Below are 16,451 nucleotides of genomic sequence, written 5' to 3'. Positions count from 1 at the left end.
ATGCAGGCTTAAAAAGAAGAATATTCAAATAATAAAAGAGACTTTATGACCAACAACTTCCGAACCCCACCTTATTAATCCACCTCCCTCTCCACCCACCACCTCTCACTTGCTATATATTGCCTTTGATTCCTGTATGTCTAATCATTTTCCTCTGATGATGATGCCTGGTAGGTTGTCAAAGACATAAGAATAAATAAGCATTTTAAGATATGTGATATATTGTCACACATGTACACTTGAGACAGTTTATGGGCTTGAATAGCTGTATGTCACCGCCAGACCAGGGGTTGGAGCTGCCCTCTATCTCCTTCTTCTCATTCCTTGCAAACCAGCTGAAGAACACTCAACCTAAAGCTACTTCCAGTCCTCAGAAGACAGTCAACATCACTTCCTCTTCTGGTCCCTAAGATCCCACCTCTATCTGATGTTATTTTCGGTTCCCAGAATCACACCATCCCATCACAGAAGGCAGTTTGTTCACCGAATGGCTGGAGAACAGTACAATAATGAGTGTCTGCTGGCAAAACTGAAGTGTGGTGGAGGTTCCTTGCAAGTTTGGGGCTGCATTTCTGCAAATGCAGTTGGGGATTTGGTAAGGATGAATGGTGTCCTCAGTGCTGAGAAATACAAACAGATACCTATCCATCACACACTACCATCAAGGAGGCATCTAACTGGCCACAAATTTATTCTGCAGCAGGACAATGACCCCAAACATACAGGCAATGTCATTAAGAACTATCTTCAGCGTAAAGAAGAACAAGGAGTCCTGGAAGTGATGGTATGACCCACACAGAGCCCTGGCCTCAACATCATCAAGTGTGTCTGGAAGAGACAGAAGGATTTAAGGCAGCCTATATCCACAGAAGATCTATGGTTAGTTCTCCAAGATGTTTAGAACAACCTACCTGCCGCGTTCCTTCAAAAACTGTGTGCAGGTGAACCTAGAAGAATTGATCCTGTTCTGAAGGCCAAGGGTGGTCACACCAAATGTTGAATTGATTTAGATTTCTCTTCTTTTCATTCACCTTGCAGTATATATATATTAATTACATAATTACAATGCTTGTCTTCTGATATTTGTCAAGATTATTAAAAAAAAAGTTTGCAGATGAAGTTCTCAGGACTGCTATTTACTTTTTAAGAAGAAGAAGAAAGGTTTTATGTACTAGGTTTGTGGTATTAAACTTCTCTTTACCCTGATCTTAAGCATAAATACAGTATAGATGTGCTGTATACATTAAAAAAAGAGATCAGAGAAAGTCATACAACTCATTCAAAGCCTTTGAAACTGATTTAGGCTAGCTCTATGCCAGGGCAAATACAATTCCCAGCATAGTGATATATTTTGTGTCCATTTTTATCTGCAAGAATGATGGATACTGTTATCTGGCATCAACAAATCCAAACATGTCAAATAGTGCATGGAATTGGACAAAAAAAGACTGCAGGTTGTCCTCTGTTGGCGATGTTTCTACATGCATTTACCATGGGATCAGCGCGGCAAGAAAAACTTCTCCCAATGGAAATGATGAAAGTGAAAGTTTTCAAGATACAATATCCATTAAAACTTCTAGTTTCATCATTCATTTGATAAAGTTTTGTTTTTTTCTAAGTGGCAAAAGCATATTTTGTCTAATGAGTTGGACCACAAGTTAAAATTGCATTGTATTTCTCTAAGAGGTACAGTATTAGTGAAGTGTTTGGGACAGCACTTACAGTATTATGCTGCAGTTGCTGCAAAAATTAATTATAAAAATGCATGTATTGATTGGTTTTCATTGAATTGATCTGTTAGCTGGTAATGTCAATATTATTTACCATTCAGACTGCAAATTGACTAAGAAATGGGCAGTTGTTGGCTTAATTCTTCTCACAACTCTTACATTTTCTTTTGTTTACATAGGAATGTTATTTCAGATTTAACCCTTCACCATTTCCAGAGTTCTGGGAGTTTGTTCAGCACACAACATGCTAACTTCAAAGCCTGAAGTTAAAATTATTAGCTTTCTGGCAAAAATGTAATTAAAGTAAAGTAACTTTCATAAGAGCTGAATTGGTGCTAAAGTGTTAATCATTTTGCCTCACCAGAACAACATATAAGAAATAAAGCAAAATTATAAAGCTTGGAAGCAGAGATGAAATCCAGTTTATTTGTGAAAAATATCACTTTGATGACTACATGCTGTACATGCTAGTAATTACCTTACTTGATCTTTTCCAACTCCTTCTCAAATGCATAGTCTGAAAATAAAATAAAGCACTTTGTTTAACCTTAAATGAAGTCAAGCAGAAATGGCTTAGACATTCGAACACCAAAACTTGCCACATATTGAGAAAAGGGAATGATAAATATTAAAACATATTAGGAAAATCACAACAGCACACTTAAACACACATAAGCTCCTATATATATATAGGAGTACACAGTATATTATATATATATATACTGTGTGTATATATATATATATATATATATATATATATATATATATATATATATATATATATATATATTCACGTTCACATGTATATTTCTTTTTCATTAGGAAAAGACAAGAAACAAAACAAAGTTAATAGTTTCATTTGTACTGCAAGTATCAGGTATAGATAAAGCAATTTTTTAAACACTCTTTTACAAATTGTTATACAAAAATATTTAAGAATCATTAGGTCAAATTAAATTGCTTGCTAGACATGCATTTTCATATACACTCACACATACAATAAATCAAATCATTAATTTTGTTAAACAAAGGCATGGATACAATTAATTATTATTGACCTAAATAAAGGGTTTTATCATTCAATTAATCTGTTGAACAGATCCAAGGAGATTTAGCCTTGATATTTTATCAGAAATTAGCTTTCTGATGGAGCATAAACATATCATTTTAGCTTTAATGTGCAGAATTTTTAATATTAAATATCAACATATGCAATACAAAATTTTGTGCTAGTGTGAGAATATGGACGTGACAGGACCCTTGTAATGGCCTGCCGTGTGTCCATTGCTATCAGGATAAGCTGCAGGTTCTGCAACCTGCTCTGGGAACTGGGAAGGTTTAAGAATATAACAGCTTTTGACAGTAAGTTAAAGAGGACTATGCTAAATCTTAATTTTAGGGTATTAGGGTGACTGCTGTTCAGGAACAAGTGCTCCTAAAGATCAAGTAAAAAGGGATGCCACCAATAACAGATGGGCAAGTCTTAGCTAAGACTAAGACAGCCTGAAGAACAAAATCAGAAGGATTTATGAGAAGAAGTCATGTAGCAAAAGAAAAACTCAGGAAACACCTTCATATTGAGAGACTGCAAAAAAGCAAATGACTTGAAACTGGAAAGAGATTCTGATCCTTACAAGGTAGGTAAGGATGAACATACAAATAAATATGCTTAATTTCAAAAAGTATCTTTGCATAGTGAACACTATCTCAAGGAACTTTACAAGTACTGAGAGACAGTCTAATTGTTAATAAGTATAGTTAGTACAGCTGAACTGCAGGCCAGGTAAACTACTTGCTCAAATTCACACAGTTAATCAGTGGTGAGGAATGAACAAGCAATGTTGTGGTTTATTGCCTACGTGATTACTGTTGAATTTCTTCCACTGGAGTTATTATTCTTGGTCTCAATCCTGACTGAATCAGTTCAAATTTCAACTTGTTTACCTTAACCATCACATTGGTCCTTTTTGCCTCTTGAGTCCTATAATAATCCAAAAACAATGCCTTCTTTATTAACTAAGACTGAAACCGAGTTCCATTTTTTACTTTAGTTTTTTTCATCCCTCCATTCTCTAACCTAACTAACCTACTTTAAATATCTTTAAAATGTTAGAGGAAAACACGCACAGATCTAAGGATCCACACAGACAGTGACCAGGCCTGAAATTTATATGCAATATTTAGGGGCCATGTAGCATAAGTAACAATGCACCTTGTGCCACAAATATTTGTATTATTATTTTCCAATAATAAGAACTCTAGGAATGGCTTCTGAGGACTGTTATACATTATTGCATCACAGTGTATTTATTTGGATTTATTTTGACATCACAGTGTATTTATTTGGATTTTTGACACTGATTAACAGAAAAAGGCCCTTTAATTGATGTCTATTACGATGACTGTACATCTGCAGCCATGAGCACCACATCCATGGACTAGGATGGAGTAGGGCAGGTTAGTATACAGACAACAAGAAAACTGAACAAAAGTGCAAAAAGTGAACATTTTTTTACAAATGAGTATCACTGTGCAAAAATAGGCACATCGGGAATCAGTCAAAAGTTAAACAGAGTCATAAGGTGTGCAATAAATATATTTAATTAACACATGAAGTAAAAATACAGTTGGAAAAACAAATGCTCCACGTCATTTCCCCAGAGCAGAAATCATCTCAGCACGACAGACGATGCTGCTAGTGACTCTTTGTTCGGTCCATCCTGACGCCAGTTGCCACAGACAATCCAGCCCACTGTTACCCTCTGATGCCATCATGTCTCCTCTGCTCACCGTCAGCAGACTAGACTGCACCCTGAACTCGGGCTCCTGGGCTTTCCCTCTATCTGCCACTTCCCATCCCCCTATTGGCCATCTCCCCTGCTCCTAGCTGCAGCAGAGCAGGTTTGACCCTGCTTTTGAGGAAGGCAGACCACTCTGAAGGAGATACAAATCGTTTGACCCCTTTCTTTTTCTATTTCCTTCTATCCAGTTCTTACAACAACTCCTGATCTCGCTTACAATTCACACCTTTCCATTGGGAACTTTACTTATCATTTTGGTCCTGTTTATCCTCTTTTTCACTCCCCTAGAATTTACCCCTTACTCTTTACATCCATTCCAGATTAACAGCTGACTGCCACTGAAGCTGAAGCCCCTCAATTATCATACCCCAACACAGTAACTGGTTGTTCAAAGAGATTTCACGTCAGTGCTATAATGCAATCCCTAATCAGCAAAACAACAACTCCAAGAATAAAGCCAAAACTACACAGCACTGACTTAACAACAACAATGTTAATGCCCTGGAGTGGCTGAGTCAGAGTCCTGACTGTAATTCATTTCAATTCAATTTGCGGCCAGATTTAAAGAAAGCTGTTCACATGTGATCTCCGTACAACCTGACAGAGTTTGAACAGTTTAGAAAAGATGCATGAAGGAAAAAGTGCAGTGTTCAGAAGTGTGCAAAGCTGATAAAGAGTCTAGGCTATGATCGCTACCAAGGTGCATCTACTAAATACTGCCTTAAAGGGGCAGAATACTTAAAGCAATACATTATTTTACTTTAATATGCGTATTTAATTTAGGTAACTTTGCAGAGCTCTGTTTTCACTTTGAAATTAAAGAGTCATTTCCTGTTCATCAATGTCATAAAAGCCAAATTAAATTCAGTGTGAATTAATGTTGTGTACTGTTGTATAAAATGTACAAATATACATCAGAAATAATGAGAATCAGTGTCTACATATATATTCAACTATATTCTACTAATCTGAATTCATATACCTTGTTGATGTTCTTTACTCGACTTGATGTCATTTTAGAAAAATTAAGTGAATGTGGCTGATGAGTTTGCTGGATTGAATGGCCTGGTCTCAAAACTGTTCTGGTACTATAATATAATTAATTAACTCTTTCAAATAAAAGGGAATGTTTTTCAGTACAAGTAAATAACACAGGTGCTAGATTAATAACAATCAGAAATAAAAAACAAAAAAGATTGCTGTGAGAATAATTAATCAATGAGGAGGAAAAAAATAATGACCTCAGGAAAGTGTCCAGATGTCATAATAATCTACATTCTGCAGACAAGCAGCAAGCCTATTTCTTTATCTGCTGGCTGAGCCTGTACCTGACTTTGACCTTTAATGTCGCCTCAAGAGTGCAAAGAAAAAAGGTTTTCTTTTGAGCAGGTGAGCTAAAGCAGTAGCAGAGCAAGCGCTATAACAACTGAAACAAACGACCTCTACTGACACAAGCAAAAAAAAAGCAACACACATTTAACAGAAGCATTTATGGCTCCTCAACATCATGGCATATGCACAGAAGTATAAAAAAGAAGATATTATTTTATCAGTCTGTAACCATAACTCTGTGACTTTAATGCTTGTAGATTTATGGAATTCCAGTTACAATGTAACAAAAGTCCTTAAAAGATCAAAAGTCTTTGATGCCCATATAGAGAAACACAATGCATACAGCAAGCCTAAAGGCAAATAAGAAATACTGTACAGCAAAAGAGACGATGTGATGCCAACCACACAGATGGGCCATTGATCCACACTGCTAAAGGTTCAAGTAAGACTAGTTAAAGAAAGAGGATTTCCAGAAAAGAAGGGAGAGCATCTGGAGATTTTTCATGAAATGCTATGGTACTTCAGCAGTAATTAAACCCATGAAAAATAGTACACTGCTGGATAAAAGTGAGAGTAAGAGCAGAGATGTCCAAGAGATAGAATTTATAAGGTAAAAAAGGAGTACAGTGGAACCTCGGGTCACAAACGTCTCGGAACACGTACAAATCGGGTTACGACCAAAAATTTTGTCAAACTTTTGCATCTGTTCACGACCACACACTTGGGTGACGAACAAGCCAGTTTCCCTTGCGGTTCGTACGTGCCGATGATTTCCACACGTGTTCAATCTCTCCCTATACATTGTTCTCGGTCAGACGTGCGTGCATTCACTGTGAACTCTTTGTGTTCTATTTCGTTTTGCTTTTGCATTAATTTTGCAATTAACCATGGCCTCTAAGCAAGTGAAGAGTGGTAGTGTTGGTGAGAAGAAAGGTTCGAAGAAAATTGAAATTGAATTAAAGAAAGAAATTATTGAAAAGTATGAGCGTGGTGTTCGTGATACTGATCTTGCCACTGAGTACAAGAAGTCAAAATCTACGATTTCAACTATTCTAAAGCAGAAAGAGGCCATTAAAGCAGCTGATGTTGCAAAAGGAGTTACAGTGTTAACCAAGCAGAGGCCTCAAGTGCTGGAAGAGGTGGAAAAACTGTTGCTAGTGTGGTTGAACGAGAAGCAACTTGAAGGATAATAGCATAAGCGAGCTGATCATATGTGAGAAATCCAGGAAGATTCATGGCAATTTGCTGCAAAACTATCCTTCTACGAGTGGCTAGTTCTTCCTCCTCACTTTCTTCATGCCAGAACTCAACTCATGCAAGGTGAGTTTTCTTGGTTGCTTATGGTTAGTTTTTGTATAAATTAAGGATTTTTCCAATTTTCATTTTTTTCCCTGTGCTTAAAACTCATTAAAAAAAAGTGTTTACAGTGAGCGGTTCATAAGGCTGTAGCGTGAACTCTTGCAATGTTAGCTTTCTCTGTTCAAGGTTTTCTCAGTGTTATTCAATGTTTTTACATTTAGTTTACTATTACACTGTGCATTCTATGGTATAATTAACTATTTTTGTGCTTAAAAATCTTTTAAAAAATATATATTTACATACAGTTCGTATGGTCTGGAACGGATTAATTGTATTTACATACAATCCTATGGGGGAAATTACTTCGGGTCACGACCAAATCGGGTTGCGACCAGAGTTTTGGAACGAATTACGGTCATGACCCGAGGTTCCACTGTATTAACCAGGAAAGTACAAGACAGAAAGTATGAGACATTAGACCAAAAAGCAAAAACTGGAGAACAATCCTAGAATATATGAAAAAATAACATATTCTATACAGGTTTTTATTTTCACACAGCAAAAAAGATAGTTACATAAGATTAATTAAATAAATAAAATTAAGGGATTAGAATATAAGACATTGTCAGCAACTGAATACTGTGGTTAAAATTGATATTTTTTATTATTATTAATGTATATTTACTTTGCATTCTTCCAAGAAGTCTTATAAGACCAAGACATACTACACCTTTTTACAGAACTGCACTCTACTAAACAGTTTGATATAGAGTTTTTGCTAAACAAGCAGATGATATCTATATAAAAACTTAAAGTTTAACAAATTAATCCATTTGATTTCACTTATTCAGTTTTTGGGTCTCATCCAGGTTTATATAGAATGTGGAATTAATAATAATCTGACCCTTCAAAACCTGCCTCTAACCACCAAATCTCAGAATAATTCTTTAGGAAAGGTACAATGATAATAAACTTAATATTCCAAACAAGCTGTGTATGAGTCTATACTAAAACTACATTCAAACTGCAGGTAAAAGTGACCTAATGCTGATATTTATCTTATATCCAATTTTTTTGTTTGATTTTTCAAATTAATCCAACATAACTGTGTACTGATAACTATCCTGAATCAGCAAAATTAATAAAAACTAATTCATCAGATAGATGCACTTGAAGAGAAAACTATGAATATCTGCTACATAGAAACTGCAAATTATTTACAGTTGAGTGGAATCACCACTGCCAGATCTGCATGTGGAAAGTTGTGGACACGAAAAAGGAAACTCTTGATGAGGCTTGGAAAAAACACACACATTTCTTTCAGTTTTGCATTTCACATTTCTCTAAAAAGAATGACGTTTTCTCACATGAGTTGAAAAAGAAATTACTATATAATGGCAGTGTAAACAATTTCTGCATTTAAAAGGGTAGCTTTCTGTTTAACCTGCCAACCTAAAATGTACATTACGGCAATAATGACAACAGAATCATAATCTTATCATGCAATCTCATTATCATTATTATTATTGTCGTTGTTACTGTAACCTGTAAATGTCTATGACAAATTGTTTCCCATAAATACAGTACTAATGTAAAATTTATTTTTTATTGTTCTTACAATCTATGTTGATAGTATACTGAAACTGAAGATAAGTGCATGGAGGAGTATAAGCTTTAATAAAAAACGCTGGTGCTGCCAATCTCAAAGATTAAATGGTTTGAATCCTGTGCCTGGACATTGTCTGTGTGGTGCTGCGCATTCTCCAAGTATCTGAGTGGATATTCCTCTGCATACTCTGGTTAATGTGACTATATTTACGAGGTATGACCCAAACATTTTGAGCCTGGCCTATTATAAAAACACCATTAAAACCAATTTAAAACCTATCAACATGCATAAAGAAATTTGTTGTTATGTTCATGAACCCTCTCTGTGGTAATTCAATAAAACATTTCACCATAGTTGTGCAATCACTCCTCTACCTCTGACTTTATGTCTTCAACTTTGGCATGAAGTGTCCTACAGATGTAACATTTCATATTGATTAACCTAGTGGTAGTCACCCCAGGCCTTATGAGCAGCCTTTACAAAATATGTGGCATCAAGCATTTTAAGAATTGGAAATCCCTTATGTTCTCAATAGTACATTTTATTTTTGCCTTAAATATATCTTTTCTGCTCATGGGACTTTCAATAGAAAATTTTAGGAGCTTCATTTACATGTGTGTTTTTACTTAACTTCATTTAAGAATGATTTTTTTGGTTTATTCTTAAGTGTGTCATACTGCAATTTTAAAATTTCAGCAAGTAGTTAATGGAATGCTAGGGAGGACCTCCCAGGAGGCGCCATGATTTGTGTCACCAAGACTTGCTTATACTGTCTAACACAGCAGTATTTGTCCTATTATGGATTTGAACTATGAACAGGTATCAGTTTAGTGTTCTAGGTGCCAATTTCTTGATAACAAATCATAGCTTTCAAAGTCTTGATTCTATCCTCTGTCTTTGCATTTTGGTTCCAGTGTTCTTGTTAACAATCCCTGGCTAGGTGAGAGAAAGTACCACGCTAGCATCACCAGGAACTGCTCCATTTACAGCATGGAGCTCAAATGGACAAGGAGACTGATTTGAGGGTTATTAGAATCCACAGGTCGCAGGTTGGTGGCTGGCTGCAGGAAGTTTTGATACTGCAAATCCATGAACTGAGAAGGCTCATAGTGTGTGTAAGTGTGAGGCCATGACAGAACACTCTGCATAGTCAGCAGGCTTTGCAATGTGGTTGGGGAGGAGTGTGGCATCATTGTGAGGTTGTGCATTAGAGTGAGAGAGAGAGCCCAGTTGACATTAATAATAAGTGCCCTGCTTACAGCCTGCCCTTGTGCTTGGAGATAACCCAAAACTTTGTTTTTTTTGTGAATGTTTAGTTGCTATAGCAATATTTCTGATGATTCATTAGGAGTGCTTAATAGATGACATCATTGGTCCGATCATATAAAGGTCACTGCGTGCATTCCTGAATCATCAGAATTGAATTAAATAAAAAAAAAAAAAAAAAAAAATTACATGGACCCCCTGATAAGGGCTATTCGGTCCCTGTACAACCGGTGTCAGAGCTTGGTCCGCATTGCCGGCAGTAAGTCGAACCCGTTTCCAGTGAGAGTTGGACTCTGCCAGGGCTGCCCTTTGTCACTGATTCTGTTCATAACTTTTATGGACAGAATTTCTAGGCGCAGCCAGGGTGTTGAGGGGGTCTGGTTTGGTGGACTCAGGATTGGGAAACTGCTTTTTGCAGATGATGTTGTCCTGTTTGCTTCATCAGGCCGTGATCTTCAGCTCTCTCTGGATCGGTTCGCAGCTGAGTGTGAAGCAGCTGGGATGGGAATCAGCACCTTCAAACCCGAGACCATGGTCCTCAGCCGGAAAAGGGTGGGGTGCCCTCTTAGGGTTGGGAGCGAGATCCTGCCTCAAGTGGAGGAGTTCAAGTATCTCGGGGTCTTGTTCACGAGTGAGGGAAGAATGAAGCGTGACATCGACAGGCGGATCAGTGCGGCGTCTGCAGTGATGCGGGCTCTGCATCGGTCTGTCGTGGTGAAAAAGGAGCTGAGCTGTAAGGCAAAGCTCTCAATTTACCAGTCGATCTATGTTCCTACCCTCAGCTATGGTCATGAGGTATGGGTAGTGACCGAAAGAATGAGATCGCAAATACAAGCGGCTGAAATGAGTTTCCTCCGCAGGGTGTCTGGGCTCTCCCTTAAAGATAGGGTGAGAAGCTCAGTCATCCGGGAGGGGCTCAGAGTAGAGCCGCTGCTCCTCCGCATCGAGAGGAGCCAGATGAGGTGGCTCGGGCATCTGATCAGGATGCCTCCTGGACGCCTCCCTGGTGAGGTGTTCCGGGCACGTCCAACCGGGAGGAGGCCCCGGGAAAGACCCAGGACACGCTGGAGGGACTATGTCTCCCGGCTGGCCTGGAAACGCCTCAGGATTCTCCCGGAAGAGCTAGAAGAAGTGGCCGGGGAGAGGGAAGTCTGGGTATCTCTGCTCAAGCTGCTGCCCCTGCGACCCGACTTCAGATAAGCGGAAGAGGATGGATGGATGGAAAAAATTACATATGACTGTCTAAGTGGCTTCTAGGATAAGAATTCCGCTTAAAATTAAGACTTTGATTTTTTGTTTAAAATTATTGAGCTTGACAATCATTTTCTTGACTCCCAGCTTTGACCTTTGCCTTGTTTTTTGTCCATGTTTCATCTCTTGGTCGTTACTCATAAAAATTTTTCAGATTTTTATCAGTCAGTACAGCAATAACCTAGGTCAAAGCAAATATCTCTGTCAAGCTGGAGTCTTTTATATTTATAGTCCTCTCAGGTGACTGTGGTCTTAATGACAACAACAACTGAGAGTCCAAATTTAGTGTGTGACATCACACCTGCAGCACCAGAACAAAATCGAAAGCAATCACTAAACTAACATACTGAGGGGAAAGAAAAAAATCACAAAATATTAAGTTAACAAAATAAGGCACAAATGTAGTCCTGTCTTCATGCAATTTGGTAGGATTATAAAGACTTGTGGACCATGTATTGTTTTAAATACATTTAAAGAAAAAGGACAAAGGTTTGATAGCCACTTTATCTCTCTGTGTTCGTGTATGGTAAAAGTCAGTGAAAGAGAATTTCATTGTTCACACAGTATGTGGAACCATTTTTGAATATGTCCAAATCATGTTAATGAATCATCTAACTGAAAACCAAATTATCAAATAATGTAAAGACTTCCCTACATTCTACAGATATTCTTCACGCATTTTTGTAAAGTAGTCATACTCCTGCAGCTTTATAGGTAACAGAGGAGTACTGTTACATTTATGTGATGGTGGAGCACAGCGGGACAGTGAAAACTGGAATAGTTATGCATAATGAAATAAAAAATTATAAAGAAATGATACTGAAGGAAAAATCGTATAAGATGCTGTGGTGCTGTGGTTGCAGAATCAAGATATGACAAACATTCCCATTCATACATTCACAACAGTCATTTAAAAAATTCACTCCAAATTGTAAGTCCGATAAAACAGACATTTGATAGATACAACTAAGAAGTTTATCTGTAAAACATGTTCATGGTTTGAGACAACTGAAATCCATCCACTTACACTGAAAATAATAATCAGGCTAAATTAATTAGGTCAACAATACTACTGAGTTTCTCATCTCTACCATTGTCAACACAACTGCTGACAAGATGCACTGTTTTTGTGCTATATGTGGTGGTGTGAAAACTGAAACTTAATTTGATGTCAGTACATCTTCATGCACAATAAGTTTAATGTCCAATTGAAAATAAATGTACTTTGGCCTACACTGGGGATACCATTATTTTTCGACCTAAAAGTTCTGAAAAACATGTCTAGATGTAGGCAGCAGTGAAAACCAATAATCAGTGCTTCACTGCAGTATGCACATTCAATAAGCTTTGAACTCATGTAATACTCTGCCTATGAAACAATATTTTTTTCAACACTGCAGTTCATTTATACAGTATGTGCACCCTACTGCTCCATCTTTTATTATACTCCTTCAGTAAAATATTTTATTTGTAAATAAAATACAAAAAAAGAATGGAACTTTAAAAATAAAAGGAGGCTTACAGCTTCTCTAGTGATGCCCTCTTTAGGGTATATAGAGACAGACAATAGCAGAGAGCCCAGATTGTGTGCTGGGTAACGGACATCCTTCAGAGTTAACGTCACCTCCATGGGCCTGCAATGACCAAACAAAAAATAGCATCAGTATGTTATTAAATGCAATATACAAACAAAATATGCTAAAACAGAAGTCGTGAAGTCTTACATCAGCAACATAAGATCTTGGGACAAAACCAAACTCATAGTCCAAAACAAGAACAAAGTCAAAACCGGATTCTGAATTGAATGCTTTCTACTAACACTAATATTCCCTTAATTTTCAAATGAAGTTTGTGCACATTTTAGTGTGTATGCCCATCTTTTAGAATATGGATGCTATGATGTCACTAATCATGTGGCACATGCATCACATTCCTAAATAACATGTAGCACTGCACCAAGCAAACATAAAAAATGGTGCCACACATGAAAACAAGTAACAGAAAACAAAAGAATTTATACAAACAGATACACTAAATGGTGGTGCCCATGAAATGCAAAAACACAAAACAATAAACATTCTGACTGGATTTAGAATGAGAAACTCATAATAGCCAAAATGTATCCTTCACAAGGTTATTACTTTTCAGTTACAGTGACACAAGTACCATAACAAATTAGCTGGCTTTGTCTTATCTAATAAATTCTAATTTTTGTTCTTAGAATCAAAGTAGTATTTATGGTTAAGATGTGTAGAAATCTTCAACATGTTTTCTTTCTTTGTTCAGGAGCTTCTACTTCTTTGCCTTTGATCGCACCTTCTGGCTGCAGGCAACACTGCAGTTTCTCTTCGAGGGTTTTATACTCACACAGTTTCCTCGGTTGTTAACAAAGTTAAAGCTGCAGGTTTTGCTGATGATCAGTCAGCACCCATCATTAACAAGGCGAGTGCATGGTTTTACGCAGGTCTCTATCTTTCTTGCTCGTGCACTTGCTATTCCACAAAAAAGGTTGGACTAATGGCAGCATCAACAAACTACAATATAGACAAGTATTCCAACCTTCCAGTCCAACACAGTTGCTGTTTGGAGTAAAGGGATTGCTTCCACCTCTGTTGGGGCCACACCATGTAAGCTATGGGTTTTGGTATAGGCAGCCAATGTTAACACCCAGGTTGTGCTGTACTTAGATGAGAAGAGCAATTAGTTAGGGTCTTACAAGGGCTTTTAAAGGGAGAAATATAGGTCTTGCCATTGGCTTCTTGTCTGCACAGTTGCTCATCCTTTATTTATGGCCCTTTGTTTAGAACTTGGGCGCCCAGCTTATTCCTCTGTGACATGTCTCTGCTGATGCTGTATAGTCTGGTATCGATCATCTTAACAGATAAGACACAAAGGTGCATTCCGGTGATGGGCTCTGCCACAGAGACTGAGACTTTGTAGCTGGCAATAAGATTGTCTGGTTCTGGTTTGCTATGCCGGTTCTTGGGGTCCAGCTTGAATGACCTGTATGTGCAATAAACAAATTCCCAACCCTAGACACAATTGCACAGACACGAGTCTCTGGTTTAAACAAAAGGTTTGTTGCAATGAATTGCCTTGTTAAAGGCTACTTTGTAATAAGCACAAGTACTTCTCTTCTCCTTCTCTTTTCCTCCACTCCTCCCAGTGAATTTCCCCTTGGAACTAATAAAGTATATCTATCTATCTATCTATCTATCTATCTATCTATCTATCTATCTATCTATCTATCTATCTATCTATCTATCTATCTATCTATCTATCTATCTATCTATCTATCTATCTATCTATCTGACAAGCTTTGTCCTGTTCCACCTGATTCCAAATTTCCTTGGGTAAGGCAGAGTGGCTCCTTTAATCTAAGACCTGGGTATACGTCCAGTGCCAGAGTGCTGCCTGTAGTAAGCACTTCCAGTACATGCTGAAGTCTGACAAAATAGGGATTGCTAATCTCTGCAGCACCCCCTGGGCAGTACCCATGGAACCCAACAGCTACCAGCATGCCCTGTGGGTATTGGTGTGGTCCCAATAAGGGGTGCTGCCATCTATTGTGTTGGGGGAGTGAACAGTCCACACAGGTTATTTCCCCCTGCCTCATTTTTATATTGGCCTCCCGGCCAGGTAAAATTCCTCAGTCCACTACACCTGCAAAATGCATAATTCCAGTAAGTCCCACACCAGATTATAGTGATGTATTAAATGTTGGTTGAAAATACAAGTAAACATTGTATACTGTACACTACAACTACTAATAGAAATTGTTTTAGGTCAAAATAAAATGAGAAGACTGAAAGGTACTTTTAAGAAAAAAACATTCTAAAAGCAATAATTACAACAATGGTTTTGCCTTAATTAAATTTTTATACTACTGATTTATCTCTGGGGTCTTGATCCATATAACTAACAACAATTGACAGTGATAAATTAATTAAGGCATGAAGCACACTGAATAAAAAGACCTGGAATATATTTTTTATAATGCATGTCCCAGTGCATCAATTTTCTGTGAAATTATTTCAACCAAGTATTTTCTGGTCAAAATGGGTCACAGTAGGCATGCTATCCAAGGTAAGAAACAGGGGTACAGCTGGACATTTTCTCTTGACATTAGACCTCACATCCATGGAATATTATTCAGTAGGATTAGATTAAGGACTCACTTTGAACAATATTTTTTTTTTTTTTCTCATCATCTGTTAAAGCATCAAAATGAAGTACATTGTATTTCACACAGACCCTATGGTGGTGATTGATAATGCTCATTTCAGGTGACCCTTGCATTAAAACTGGTGTACAAACTGCCCTCCTCCCTACTATGAAACCAAACTAAAAGAACTGTCCTAAAAGCTTGAAAATCATAAAGCTGTCATTAAATAATAAACAATAATCTATATTATATTCTTCTCAGTCTAAATCAAGCCTTTCACCTTATCTACCAGACAAAACCTAATTTTTATAAAAGTTGAAACACATAGTCATGTAAAACAAGCTTAGCCAAACGTTTATCTTATGCCAGTCCTTCACTTCACATTCATTTCAACAGACTACTGTACAATTATTTCAATTTACAAGTATGACCCAATAAAAATACAGATTACTTTAACTTTTTAAAAAAATACAGATCATTAGAACATTAGAAAAATTTAAGATGAGAACAGGCCATTCAACCCAGAAAAGCTTACTAGTGCTAGAAACTTAATTTTTCCAAACTACCTTACTAAATTATTCCATGTGTCTGTGGTTCTCTGTGTGAAGAAAAACTTCCTACAATTTACCCTTAACAAGATTCCACCTGTGTCTCTGTGTTCTTGTTGGACTCAATTTAAAGTAACAAGTCTTGATCCACTGTACTTATTCTCTTCATAATTTTAAACACTTCAGTCATGTCACCTTCTAATCTCTTTTTGCTTAAACTATAAAGGATTAGTTCTTTTAATCTTTCCTCATAATGCATCCTCTGTACTCCTGGAATCTGCCTAGCTGCTCGTCTCAGGAACACTGGAAAAAGTCCAATGTCTTTTTTGTACCACTGGAGACCAAAACTGACACAGTACTCCAGATGAGTTCAACCCAATACGTTAAAACGCTTGAACATAACCTCCTTTGACTTGTACTCAACACATTGTGCTGTATAACCTAACGTGC

The 16,451-nt window shown here is 37.3% G+C and overlaps 1 protein-coding gene across 7 annotated transcripts in view; it reads right to left on the bottom strand.

Moving 5' to 3' along the window:
- Positions 1-16,451, bottom strand: part of mctp1a (multiple C2 domains, transmembrane 1a) — an 890,372-nt gene that overhangs the window by 457,883 nt on the left and 416,038 nt on the right. For 6 of the 7 annotated variants that reach the window (XM_051929433.1, XM_051929436.1, XM_051929434.1 and 3 more), the window contains exons 5-6: positions 12,811-12,922; positions 2,209-2,247 (exon numbers count right to left, since the gene is read on the bottom strand). In XM_051929433.1, the coding sequence (XP_051785393.1) occupies positions 2,209-2,247; positions 12,811-12,922 (151 nt within the window). The remainder of the gene's footprint in view (positions 1-2,208; positions 2,248-12,810; positions 12,923-16,451) is intronic. The other variant, XM_051929435.1, reaches the window with a different exon arrangement.

The sequence above is a fragment of the Erpetoichthys calabaricus genome, chromosome 7, assembly GCF_900747795.2.
Source record: "Erpetoichthys calabaricus chromosome 7, fErpCal1.3, whole genome shotgun sequence".
Classification (NCBI taxonomy): domain Eukaryota; kingdom Metazoa; phylum Chordata; class Cladistia; order Polypteriformes; family Polypteridae; genus Erpetoichthys; species Erpetoichthys calabaricus.
Note: the sequence above shows the minus strand (reverse complement) of the source record. Positions and strands in the feature narration are given on the sequence as shown.